Source organism: Bufo gargarizans, unplaced genomic scaffold (assembly GCF_014858855.1).
Source record: "Bufo gargarizans isolate SCDJY-AF-19 unplaced genomic scaffold, ASM1485885v1 original_scaffold_1145_pilon, whole genome shotgun sequence".
Lineage (NCBI taxonomy): Eukaryota > Metazoa > Chordata > Amphibia > Anura > Bufonidae > Bufo > Bufo gargarizans.
The window spans coordinates 305,162-318,213 of record NW_025334252.1 but is presented as its reverse complement, the minus strand read 5'-3'; the positions used below and the strand labels follow the sequence as shown (position 1 = coordinate 318,213).

General features: G+C 43.3%; 1 protein-coding gene across 1 annotated transcript in view; it reads left to right on the top strand.

The window, feature by feature from the left end:
* The window catches only part of LOC122923001 (cytochrome P450 2G1-like), a 77,255-nt gene extending 65,396 nt beyond the window's left edge, over nt 1-11,859 (top strand). Inside the window, exons 7-9 of the mRNA XM_044273790.1 lie at nt 5,903-6,090; nt 8,077-8,218; nt 11,489-11,859. Of these exons, the coding sequence (XP_044129725.1) occupies nt 5,903-6,090; nt 8,077-8,218; nt 11,489-11,661 (503 nt within the window). The 3' untranslated portion in view covers nt 11,662-11,859. The remainder of the gene's footprint in view (nt 1-5,902; nt 6,091-8,076; nt 8,219-11,488) is intronic.
* The last annotated feature ends 1,193 nt before the right edge of the window (nt 11,860-13,052 follow it).

Below are 13,052 nucleotides of genomic sequence, written 5' to 3'. Positions count from 1 at the left end.
AAGGCTAAATATAGGGTTAACTATTGCTCCATACAACAGTACCCATCCCATTTAAAGGGGGCTGAAGCCAACCAGTCTGATTTGGAGACAGAATCACACACCTCTAAGGAAGCAAAGGGAACTTATTCTGAAAGATTTAGCAACCAGTATAAGGAGTTGATTGAAATACAAGACAGTAAAGGTATTGCACACATACTGGTTATGGTCTTTACTGCAATTTGGTTTGGACAAAGATGTCAGTCTCCTTTCTATAATGAAAGAGACAGAGTGAACATTTGTTAAAGAATTGCACCCCACAGAATTACAGTTAGAGAGATTTGCCCCTTTTTGGAGTAAAGAGAAAGTACATGTAACGGAATACAGGGTAATGCTCCAAACTCCGGAACCTCACGAATAGCTGCTAGCAGACGAATAGGAAACGCACCCAAGCGGCTTACACTCCTAGCAATCAGTCTCTAACAGCATACAGTGTATCCCCCCAAGAACGAGACCAAGCTCCGTGTTGAGGGTTAAAACAGGAACTGACTGTACTTCAAGTACAGCCTCTTTTATTCACAAACTACAAACATAGTACTGCCCACAGGGTTTTGAAATACAACCAATCAGTATATTACAACACATCCCCACAATGCATCATGGTTTCCTCCTCTCTGCCCTGGCGACACCCGAGGAGCAATCCAATTATCTCTCAGGACAAAGGGAAATCGCTAATACACATGTGGAGACAACAGGACAGGAATCACCACCCAAACACATAATGTCACACCCCCACAGCAAACACAGACATTTAACATATCCCCAGATAGCTCAAGTCTGAGTGCATATCATTAGGTGAATGGCACTCAGAATACACGAATACAATAATATTAACTATCTGGGTACCCTCACATAACATACAATTTAACCGAACGCATAATAACATAAAATACAATTCCAAAGACAGATTTAAGCTGTGCGGTCGGTCTGTCTTCTCATTTAAAGTTAGTATGGGCCATAATCCTGAGGCTTTTAAACAGGCCTCTCCAAAACCCAGTGGCGAGGTTGGTTTCGCCACAGTACATATTGGAAAAGTGACTCATATAGTGTCTGCACTGTCAGCCTCTTATTTGCAGCCTAAACAACTGTAAGAAACTGTTCCATGCAACATTAATAAGAATGATGCCTACTAAACAGCACATGTATTTGCACCTTCAGTAAAGGACTGGTTGTTTGTTACACCAAACCGTCATTTACAAAAAATGGTGCGCTACAATGGTAAATGCAATGGACAATATATGGCTAAACCCTCACACTGATATTAAAATGAGAATTTCACCAATATATTCTTACATCAAGAACATACCAGAGCCCGCGCACCCCATCAAGGTATCTCAAAGTTGCACGGGACCTAACGCTGCGGGCATCCTCCATTGTATGCATTTTTGCTGGGGATTGCTATTAGCAATGGACCACATGTGCAGGTTTTGCTCCCCTGGTTAGAAATGTGCAACAGCATATGGGGTTTTAAGCATTTTCTGCCTTTTAAGACCACTTTATTCTGTTTGTACATGCACGCCTGGAGGTGTCGCAACTTTAGGTTTGAATGTGCCTTGATTTTGAATTAAATTGGAACCTTGTCGCACTCTGTGGTTCTCGCTTGAAGTAGGGTTCCCACCCCAATTATAAGTGATGCAACAGACTTCAGCGTAAATTGTAGTTAGCTAGTTGTTTTTTATTGTTTCCAAGTTACTGCGGCTATACAGTATGTACAGTATGTAACGTTTCAGCCCAATGGCCTTCTTCAGACTAAAACAACAAACAAGTAGCATATATCACATTTAGTATTGACAAGAGAATATGCAAATGAGTGAACATGTCTATATACATATACAGTCATGTGAAAAAATTAGGACACCCTTTGAAAGCATGTGGTTTTTTGTAACATTTTTAATAAAAGGTTATTTCATCTCCGTTTCAACAATACAGAGAGATTAAAGTAATCCAACTAAACAAAGAAAACTGAAGAAAAGTCTTTTCAAGATCTTCTGTAAATGTCATTCTACAAAAATGCCTATTCTAACTGAGGAAAAAGATAGGACACCCTCACATGTATTCCCTCTTAAATTGGCTCAGATCTCACACAGGTATATCACACCAGGTGCACATAATTAGTAGATCGTTACTCTGCATGTTGAATGAGGCTTGCCCTATTTAAACCTCAGACATTTAGTTTGGTGTGCTCCTGACTGTTGAAGTGAGAGTGAGCACCAGGGTGAGAGCAAAAGAGCTGTCAGAGGACTTCATAAAAAAGATTGTAGCAGCCTATGAGTCTGGGAAGGGATTTAAAAAGATCTCAAAAGATTTTAAAATCAGCCATTCCACTGTCCGGAAGATAGTCTACAAGTGGAGGGCTTTCAAAACAACTGCCAACATGCCCAGGACTGGTCGCCCCAGCAAGTTCCCCCCAAGAGCAGACCACAAGATGCTAAAAGAGGTCTCCAAAAACCCTAAAGTGTCATCTCGAGAACTACAGCAGGCTCTGGCTACTGTTGATGTAGAAGTACATGCCTCTACAATCAGAAAGAGACTGTACAAGTTTAACTTGCATGGGAGGTGTGCAAGGAGGAAACCTTTGCTTTCCAAGAGAAACATCGAGGCCAGACTGACATTTGCCACAGATAAAGTTGACAAAGACCAGGACTTCTGGAATAATGTTCTTTGGACAGATGAGTCCAAAATTGAATTATTTGGACACAACAGCAGAGGACATGTTTGGCGTAAACCAAACACAGCATTCCAAGAAAAGAACCTCATACCAACTGTGAAGCATGGAGGTGGAAGTGTCATGGTTTGGGGCTGCTTTGCTGCAGCAGGACCTGGTCAGCTCACCATCATAGAATCCACGATGAATTCTACTGTGTATCAGAAGGTGCTTGAAGAACATGTGAGACCATCAGTTAGAAAATTAAAGCTGAAGCGGAACTGGACCATGCAACATGACAATGACCCAAAACATACTAGTAAATCAACCAAAGATTGGCTGAAAAAGAAGAAATGGAGAGTCCTGGAATGGCCAAGTCAAAGTCCAGATTTGAATCCCATTGAGATGCTGTGGGGTGACTTGAAAAGGGCTGTACGTGCAAGAAACCCCTCAAACATCTCACAGCTGAAAAAGTTCTGCATTGAGGAGTGGGGTAAAATTTCCTCAGACCGATGTCGAAGACTGGTAGATGGCTACAAGAACCGTCTCACTGCAGTTATTTCAGCCAAAGGAGGTAACACTCGCTATTAGGGGCAAGGGTGTCCTATCTTTTTCCTCAGTTAGAATAGGCATTTTTGTAGAATGACATTTACAGAAGATCTTGAAAAGACTTTTCTTCAGTTTTCTTTGTTTAGTCGGATTACTTTAATCTCTCTGTATTGTTGAAACGGAGATGAAATAACCTTTTATTAAAAATGTTACAAAAAACCACATGCTTTCAAAGGGTGTCCTAATTTTTTCACATGACTGTATATCTGACTGTACCAATCTGGGTATAAGGTTTATGCCAGATGTGATAGTAATAATAATCTGGTGTCATTTCAATAAAGCTCTATTGTGGAGTACCAGAGACAGAATCATTTTAGTCAGATCTATCTATAATCATATCAGATATTTTTAAAGGGTAGCCAGTGTAACAAATCCGTCACATAGAAATCAACACATATCAGCCATAGGATGTGGGTAGAGTCTCACTGTCAGATAACCTCCGTCAGAATGACCTCCTAAATATCACGCCATTAAGATGCTATTAAGCGAGTTAAAGTCAAATCACATCTAAAAAATTGCAGTAGGATAAGAGAAAACAATGTATATACGATGTATGATGCTATGTAGCCATACGGCGTCCGGAGCTCACTTACCTAATGCCGCTTAGACATTGTTCATCCATGTGCATATTCTCTTGACAATACTAAATGTGATATATGCAACTTTTTTGTTACTGCAGTCTGAATAAGGCCATTGGGCCAAAACGTTACATACTGTACATACTGTATAGCCACAGTAACCTGGAAACAATAAAAAACAACTATCTAACTACAATTTACGCTGAAGTCTGTTGCATCACTTGATTTTAAATTATGGATAACATTCAGGTGCACCTGTGCGGCTTGCGTCACATGAGTCAGTGATAGGTGGGACTCACATCCTCCTACCTCCTCCCATTGTATGTGTGATTTCACGCTGGCGGTAACTAGGAGTTGTTCACTGTGTGTGGGACCATATGCCCCTGTAATAGCCCATACGGCCCCTGTAATTGCCAATACGGCACAGGTAGGTTAGCGTTAGGTCCCATGCCACTTTGAGATACCTTAAGGGGGTGCGCGGGCTCTGGTATGTTCTTGATATATTGGCAAAAGTCTCATTTTAATATCAGTGTGAGGGTTTAGCCATATATTGTCAATTTCATTTACCATTGTAGTGCACCATTTTTTGTAAATTTCTGTTTTATATAGTCAATCACATCCACACATAGTGTCACATAGTGTCTGCACTGTCAGCCTCTTATTTGCAGCCTAAACAACTGTAAGAAACTGTTCCATGCAACATTAATAAGAATGATGCCTACTAAACAGCACATGTATTTGCACCTTCAGTAAAGGACTGGTTGTTTGTTACACCAAACCGTCATTTACAAAAAATGGTGCGCTACAATGGTAAATGCAATGGACAATATATGGCTAAACCCTCACACTGATATTAAAATGAGAATTTCACCAATATATTCTTACATCAAGAACATACCAGAGCCCGCGCACCCCATCAAGGTATCTCAAAGTTGCACGGGACCTAACACTAGTACATGTGGTCAGCTGCCGGCATCCTCCATTGTATGCATTTTTGCTGGGGATTGCTGTTAGCAATGGACCACATGTGCAGGTTTTGCTCACTTGGTTAGAAATGCGCAACAGTATATGGGGCTTTGAGCATTTTCTGCCTTTTAAGACCACTTTATTCTGTTATTCTGTTTACACCAAGCCGTCCTCATCATTGTGGACAGACAAACATTTATTTTCATTTACCTTACACCCGAACACTCACCAACACCGACCAAGAGTACCTCAAACCCACCATCAGGCAGGACACCATCACCCAGGAGTGCCGCTAGGGGAAGAAAGGGTACATCCTTCCCTTCAGTGTGGGTGCTTGGCACAGGGAGAACTGGAGAAGGATCACCCTTGTGAGTATTACTACCATGATCCTCACTGCAGCTAGCACTCCGATCCTCTCCACCTCACTCCTCTCCTGCGAGCAAGGCTGGTGGAAGATGTACAGGGGACTCTTCTGCACATTCCTAGACCCTTCTCCATGTTCCTCCTCCTCTTTAAAACTATGAGGAAAACTGGCATGTCATAGTGGAAAATCTGTCGTAGCAAAATGCTCCAAAGTTATTAAATGGCACAGACCTCTAGCTCAATTTGGCGCACCTTTAGCAGTCCATACTTCTGAAAATCAAATCTACACCAGGTATTGGCATCAGTAGGAAAATAGCTAAAATTTTAAATTTATATTTGGCATAAATTATAGTGAATGAGTTGGCCTGTGGAAGGCCACACCTCTTCTGCAATTGACTACCTGCTTTTCCTCCCCACTTTTGAAAAGTGTCGAGAAGTGTATAAAGTCACAAACTATAACGCAAAAATTGCATGTTTCATAATTTTTCTTTTTTACCCCATAAAAGTGGCATAAAACATTGATAAATCTGTTTTATTTTTGAAACACTGCACTTCACAGTAGAACATAGCTCTCTGTAATAAGGTTGGTGGTTTGGGCAGCATGAAACTGATTCCAGGTGAATGCAAAATAGTTTAATGTATTATATTTTATTGGCTTGTGAATCATGCAGATCAGTGCTAATCCCAGTTTTCCTTTTTTCTCTAGCGAAAGTGCATAAGGAAATTGATCAAGTCATTGGCCGAATTCGCAGTCCATCAATCGAAGACAGGAACCATATGCCTTACACAGACGCAGTAATGCATGAACTGCAAAGATTCACAGATCTCTTGCCAATGGGTTTACCAAGGAAAACTACAAAGGAAGTCGAGTTTAATGGGTACACATTACCAAAGGTACACATAGAGAATCCACAGAGAATCCAATCAGCCAACAATTTTCCTAATCCGAGTCATAAATCAATTTTAAATTAATAACTGAAAACTGGTAAAAATGTTTGCACTTTTTTGCTATTTTTGGAAGTGCCATAGCAGTGAATGGAGAAAGCCACGTATGCGTAGTATCTTCTCCATTCACGATGGGGCCTTGTATCAGAGGTAGAATCTACTTCTACCAGACATTTATGGTTAATCCTAGGGTAGGTATAAATTAAATTAGAGGGAGCGAAATATAGAAGTGTCCAAATGGACTGCAGAGGAGATAAAATATGTAAAGTACAATAGTACTTTCCCATCAGTAAACGCGGGACAAAAAACATCAGCAATTAAAAAGATATATATAACTTCCAGCACCAAAGCCACAAAGCATTAGGCGAATAAGAGAAGTATAAAAACATAGAAAAAGTCTGCAAGTTGCATACCTAACTCGTTTCGCCAGTAGCTCTGTCAGGGGAATGATACATAGGGAGGGATAGATGCATTTATATATACCCACAAATCAATAATTACCTCAATTGAAAGTCACACCATGCAGCAAATTGTGTGTTAGGAGAGATCACACAAGATGACGTCCCAAATATCACAAGAACACGGATGCTCCAAGTAAATGTAGATGTCACAAATCTCACGAGAAGACGGATGCTCCAGGTAAGTATAAGCATCTGCCAACACTTATGTAGTTATAAACCAAGTCCCGCGAGATCCAAGAACCAAGGAGATAACATTATATCATAGAAACACCTTACATAAGGGCGATGTCAAACCATGACATAATGCAAGGGAGATGGGGTCTCCAAATATATTCAAAAACACGAAAGTTAAATAAGCATATACAGATGCATCATAGCGTGTAATCAATGCAAGTATTATATGACACTAAAAAAGGGGGTAGGTTGAAGCTATATATGAAGTTCCCATAAATATAAAGGTCGAACCAGATCCCGATGAGACGGCATACGCTTCAGAGGAATGGTACAAAACTATTATACTCATTAAGACCCATAGGGGACAACCTAATTTGTAAATCCATTTAGTTTCTTTCTGTGCTAATTGCCGTTTTCAATCCCCTTAAGGAGGTCACCTGCGCAGGCCTCTTCATAATTTCGGCGGGTCCTCTGCCAGTTCTAAATGTAAGATAGCTCAGAAGCTGTCTTACATTTGTAACTGGAAGAGGATCTGCCAAAGTTATGAAGACTCAATTTAGAGATGTGGTATAAAAGGTAGGGGGAGGCACACCTTTAATAAAGAATAGGTGAACTTGCCCAAAATCTTTTACCCAAAAATCCATCACCAGGGATCACCTTGCATGCCGGATCATTGCAGCTATGGAAGCATGTCATCATTGTTCAACCAGGTGACCTTTAAATATGGGTAGGTGGGCGTTAAGGTTCACCCTGGCTGGGAGCGGTGCAAGAGGAAGAGATTGGGCTAAACTACATATACAGTAGTGTCATCTCAGACATGTGTTCCAAGCCAGAGAGAGCTCCTCCTATACACAAACTTAATCCTTTCTGGAACAGAGCTCAGACTTCAAAAAGCTCTGAGGCTTGTATGGGAACTCAACAGCCCTTTAACTCCATAGCTATGCTTCTTTTTTACTTCAGTCTTATGTTGGCATACAATGCACCAAGACTATTAGGAGGCACATGTATCCTAATAATCTTCTCAGGTGGCCCATACTCCAGAAAATGAAATCTCCACCAACAAAGAGCTGCCTTAGACTTCTGTTCACACTCTGAAAAGTGTTGAGCGTGGCAAAAAAAAGGGGGGAAAGTTACAAAGCTGGAGAAAAGTTAAATATTTAATACATTTCCCTCTATTCGTGTCCTACATCCATATTGTTAAAATTGTCATCTGTGTGTGTTTGCTTAGAAAATCTCACCCAAAAGGGTTGCACTTTGCAAGAACATACAAAATGGAAATGTTTAATGTCTTTTTTTTCAGGATATTGATGTTTTCCCACTATTGACGACTGTGCTCAAAGATCCTACTTGTTTCAAGTACCCAAAAGAATTCAACCCAGAAAATTTCCTCAATGAGAAAGGGAAATTTCAGAAAAATGCTGCCTTCATGCCTCTGGCTGCAGGTACAGTAGATAGTATATATAGACGATATATGGGTTTATGTACAGATGAGAAAAGTTCTTCAATATTCAATTTGGTTGCCTCACAGAATTTTACAAAAAAATTGCTTTGTGACAAAGTAATTTCTTTGTCAGTAGTGTTTGCAATGACAGGGAACAGCGATTGTGCTGCTCCCCATCATTGTACCCCTCAGATGCCACATTCATAGCTGATTGCGACATCTGAAAGTATTAACAGAGTTTTAAGTTTAAAAATAAGAATAAAAAAATCATACTTACCTCATCCATTTACTCACGACAGGTCGGTGCTGCCATCTTGATTGAAGATCTGGCGCAAATTCTCACATAACCTGTGATGATGTCATCACACCAGCCGGCGTAGTGACCTAATACTGTATGTCACCATGCATGGGATTTCATGCGAGATCTTCAAGCAAGATGGCAGCGGCCGGCCCATCACGAGCAAATGGATGAGGTAAGTATTTTTTACTTATTTTTTACACTATTTCAGGGAAATTTGGCTTCGCTGAACATCAAATTTATTCTGAAATTCAGATCGAAGTCCAGTTTGTGGACTTTGATTCACGTTCCTCAACAGTGATGTTAAAGGCTAACATGAGATTCCATAAGGTCTCTTAACCTGATGGAGCTGTTATCCTAGTTGCCTAACACTGTGAGTTGATGGTGCATAATCAATAAGAAGAATGGTAGAATTTACATCTGCTTTGCTGGTCTTTCCACTCTTCCACACAGTCATGTGTCATCAGAGTTACTAGATGTGTGATTTTAGGTGTTCATTTTATTGATTTCTTAGTTTTTTAATACCAATTTTATTGTACTGTCCAAACAGTTTTCCCCCAGTTCAGGATGGATAGTTGGTTATGGTTATGTAAGACTCCGGGACAATTGCCAAGTAGTCCTGGGCAAGTGTTTTCAGAGCTGTAAAAGTCCTGGTGCCATGTAGGTGCAATCGGCTCTCGAATAATTGGTTCAGAGGTAGTAGGTGTTAAAACAACAGTGCTCCGGACACTTACAGGCAACAAGTTGTCTCTAATGAGAGCTGTGGTTCTTTAATGTTACAATACTCCAACTTAGGCCTCATGCACACGGACGTTTTTTTTCACGGTCCGCAAAACGGGGTTCCGTTGGTCCGTGATCCGTGACCGTTTTTCCGTCCGTGGGTCTTCCTTGATTTTTGGAGGATCCACGGACATGAAAAAAAAGTCATTTTGGTGTCCGCCTGGCCGTGCGGAGCCAAACGGATCCGTCCTGAATTACAATGCAAGTCAATGGGGACGGATCCGTTTGATGTTGACACAATATGGTGCCATTTCAAACGGATCCGTCCCCATTGACTTTCAATGTAAAGTCTGGAGTTCTGTTATACCATCGGATTGGAGTTTTCTCCAATCCGATGGTATATTTTAACTTGTAGCGTCCCCATCACCATGGGAACGCCTCTATGTTAGAATATACTGTCGGATATGAGCTACATCGTGAAACTCATTTCCGACAGTATATTCTAACACAGAGGCGTTTCCATGGTGATGGAGACGCTTCAGGGTAGAATATAAAAAAAAACTGTGTACATGACTGTCCCCTGCTGCCTGGCAGGTGCTGCCAGGCAGCAGGGGGCAGACCCCCCCCCCTGTTTTTAACTCATTGGTGGCCAGTGGGCCCCCCCTCCCCTGTTGTTAACTCGTTGGTGGCCAGTGCGCGCCCCCCCACCCCCCCCCCTCCCTCCCTCTATTGTAATAATAGCATTGGGGCCAGTGTGCGCGCCCCCCCAACCCCCCCCCCCCTCCCTCCCTCTATTGTAATAATAGCATTGGGGCCAGTGTGCCCCCCCCCCCCCCGATCATCGGTGGCAGCGGAGTAGAAGATTCATACTTACCTGGCTGCTGGCTGCTGCGATCTCTGTGTCCGGCCGGGAGCTCCTCCTACTGGTAAGTGACAGGTCTGTGCGGCGCATTGCTGTCACTTACCAGTAGGAGGAGCTCCCGGCCGGACGCAGACATCGCAGCAGCCAGCAGCCAGGTAAGTATGAAAATCTTCTACTCCGCTGCCACCGATGATGATTACAATAGACGGAGGGAGGGGGGGGGGGGGGGTTGGGGGGGTGCGCACACTGGCCCCAATGTATTAAAACAATAGAGGGAGGGAGGGGGGTTTGGGGGGGCGCGCGCACACTGGCCCCAATGTATTAAAACAATAGAGGGAGGGAGGGAGGGGGGTGCGCACACTGGCCACCAACGAGTTAACAACAGGGGAGGGGGGGGCCGCACAATGATATTCAAACTGGGGAGGGGGGGGGTCTGAGGGGGGGGTCTGCCCCCTGCTGCCTGGCAGCCCTGATCTCTTACAGGGGGATATGATGGGGTTAATTGTACTATCATATCCCCCTGTAAGAGATCGGGTGCTGCCAGGCAGCAGGGGGCAGTCTTGTACACAGTTTGTAGTGTATTCTAACTAGAAGCGTCCCATCACCATGGGAACGCTTCTGTGTTAGAATATACTGTCGGATCTGAGTTTTCACGAAGTGAAAACTCAGCTCTGAAAAAGCTTTTATGCAGACGGATCTTCGGATCCGTCTGTATGAAACTAAAACCTACGGCCACGGATCACGGACACGGATGCCAATCTTGTGTGCATCCGTGTTCTTTCACGGACCCATTGACTTGAATGGGCCCGTGAACCGTTGGCCGTGAAAAAAATAGGACAGGTCATATTTTTTTCACGGCCAGGAAACACGGCTCACGGATGCGGCTGCCAAACGGTGCATTTTCCGATTTTTCCACGGACCCATTGAAAGTCAATGGGTCCGTGAAAAAAAACGGAAAACGGCACAACGGCCACGGATGCACACAACGGTCGTGTGCATGAGGCCTTACATGTATACCAGTGGTGGTTCTGTCTTGGTACAGGTTACAGTTAGCAGATCTTCTCGGATGCAGGTCATGTGGCTTTATAACAAAAAATTTCCCTAATACCTGGTTGTAATCCATGGTCACACAACAGCCTCCTACTTCAGTCACTGTGGGGCTCATGCTGCCACTTGGACAATGTGGAATGCGACCGATCAGACTTAGAGTCTGTAAAGACGGCTGTCGGCACCCACACGGTCTCTTCCCAGAATGCGGCCACTAACAGAGCCTAGTAATAAAATGGGTACATGCCCAACTAAATATCGTTAGGCCACATGCCCAATTACTAATTATAGATAAAATATCATAATATTGGCTACTGAAATATATTTTTTTTTACTATTCGTAGGAAAGAGGATTTGTCTTTGGGACGCCCTGGTACGGGTGGAGCTATTCCTATTCCTTATCACCATACTGCAAAATTTTGATCTGAAATCTGTAGAAGATCCTGACATTAATCCAAATACATCGGGATTTGGAAATATTCCTAAACATTACAAGATTGCTTTTATTCCGCGTTAATGGAACATTGTACTTTTGACATCTGTTGCTTATTTTTTTATGTTTTTGCATACATAACCTGTATTTTTGAATAGCTTAGAATAAGTTTAGCGTGTAATTATAAGTAGAGATGAGTGATTTCTCAAAAAAATTCAGAAAAAATGTGGTTCGATCCGTATTTATTCATGGTGAATCGTGTTAAAAAAACTGCTATTTCCTGGCTGCAGAGAGCCGTGGTGTAGAACACTGTGCCTTGCAGTAACACGTTTAGGGAGGTGGAGTGTGGAGATGGCAGCAGCAGCATCAGGAGGCCACAGAGTGGCACAATGACAGTGTGTGGAGGTGGCTGCAGCAGCATCATCATCAGGAGGAGGCCACCCACTCTGATGCCACATTACTGGTGGGGCAGGCCAGCTTTTTAAGGGCAAACTCTGCCAGTTGTGGCCACAAATCCAGTTTGGCTGCCCAGTAGTCCAGTGGATCTTTAATGTGGGGTGGCAGGGTGCTGTCCAAGTATGCCACCACCTGCTGGTTCAGGTCCTGCTCCAGGTCTATCTGATGCTGTGAGTAGTTTCTTCACTAGGTGGGTGAAGAAAGCTGCTCATCAGCAATTCTAGACTCAAGTTGTTGCTGATGGAGCTGTAACTGCTCCTACCCTTCTCCCCACCCTCCCACAGCAGCCATGACAGAGGAACGTGAGCTCAGACGGCCCTCCGGTCAGACCTGCGAGAGGATGGACGATGGTGAAGATAGGCAGCGGCCAACTGACTACATAGGATGTCTTTATAGTAGTTCAATTTGTCCTCCCGCTCAGCGGGTGTAAAAAAAAGGCCCCCATTTTGGACTGGTAGCGAGGGTCCAACAAGTTGGAGAGCCAGAAGTCATCCCTCTGCCGAATGCTGACAATTCGGCTGTCACTACGCAAGCAAGTGAGCATGCATCGGGCCAGTTGTGCAGGTAACTAAGAGGGACTCCCTGCCTCCATCTCCACTGCATACTGCTACGGTGTGTCTGGGTCTTCTGCCTCGTCTTCCTCATCACTCTGTAGCTCCTCTGGCTGCTCCTGTTCGTCCTCTCCTGTCATCTGTGTAGAAAAACCACCAATTTCACTACACATTGGTTGTGCTCCAATGTCCTCCTTCTCCTCCTCCAGTTCAGCTTCCACAGGGCTCATGTGGCTGTGAGATCTAGGCGCCACGTCTTCAGTCTCTTGACCAGACAGTCCAGCATCTGTTCCAGGACATGAAACAGTGGAATGACCTTGTGTAGTGTCCCACTAGGTAAAGGTGGGCACTGCACAGGTTAATGTGTTGCATTGCATTAAATGTCATGTGTTTGTTTTCCCTGTATTATCTGGGTGTCAGGCCTGTCAGGGTGTAGTTTAGCCTCCCAGACGTTAGAGGGAGCTGGAG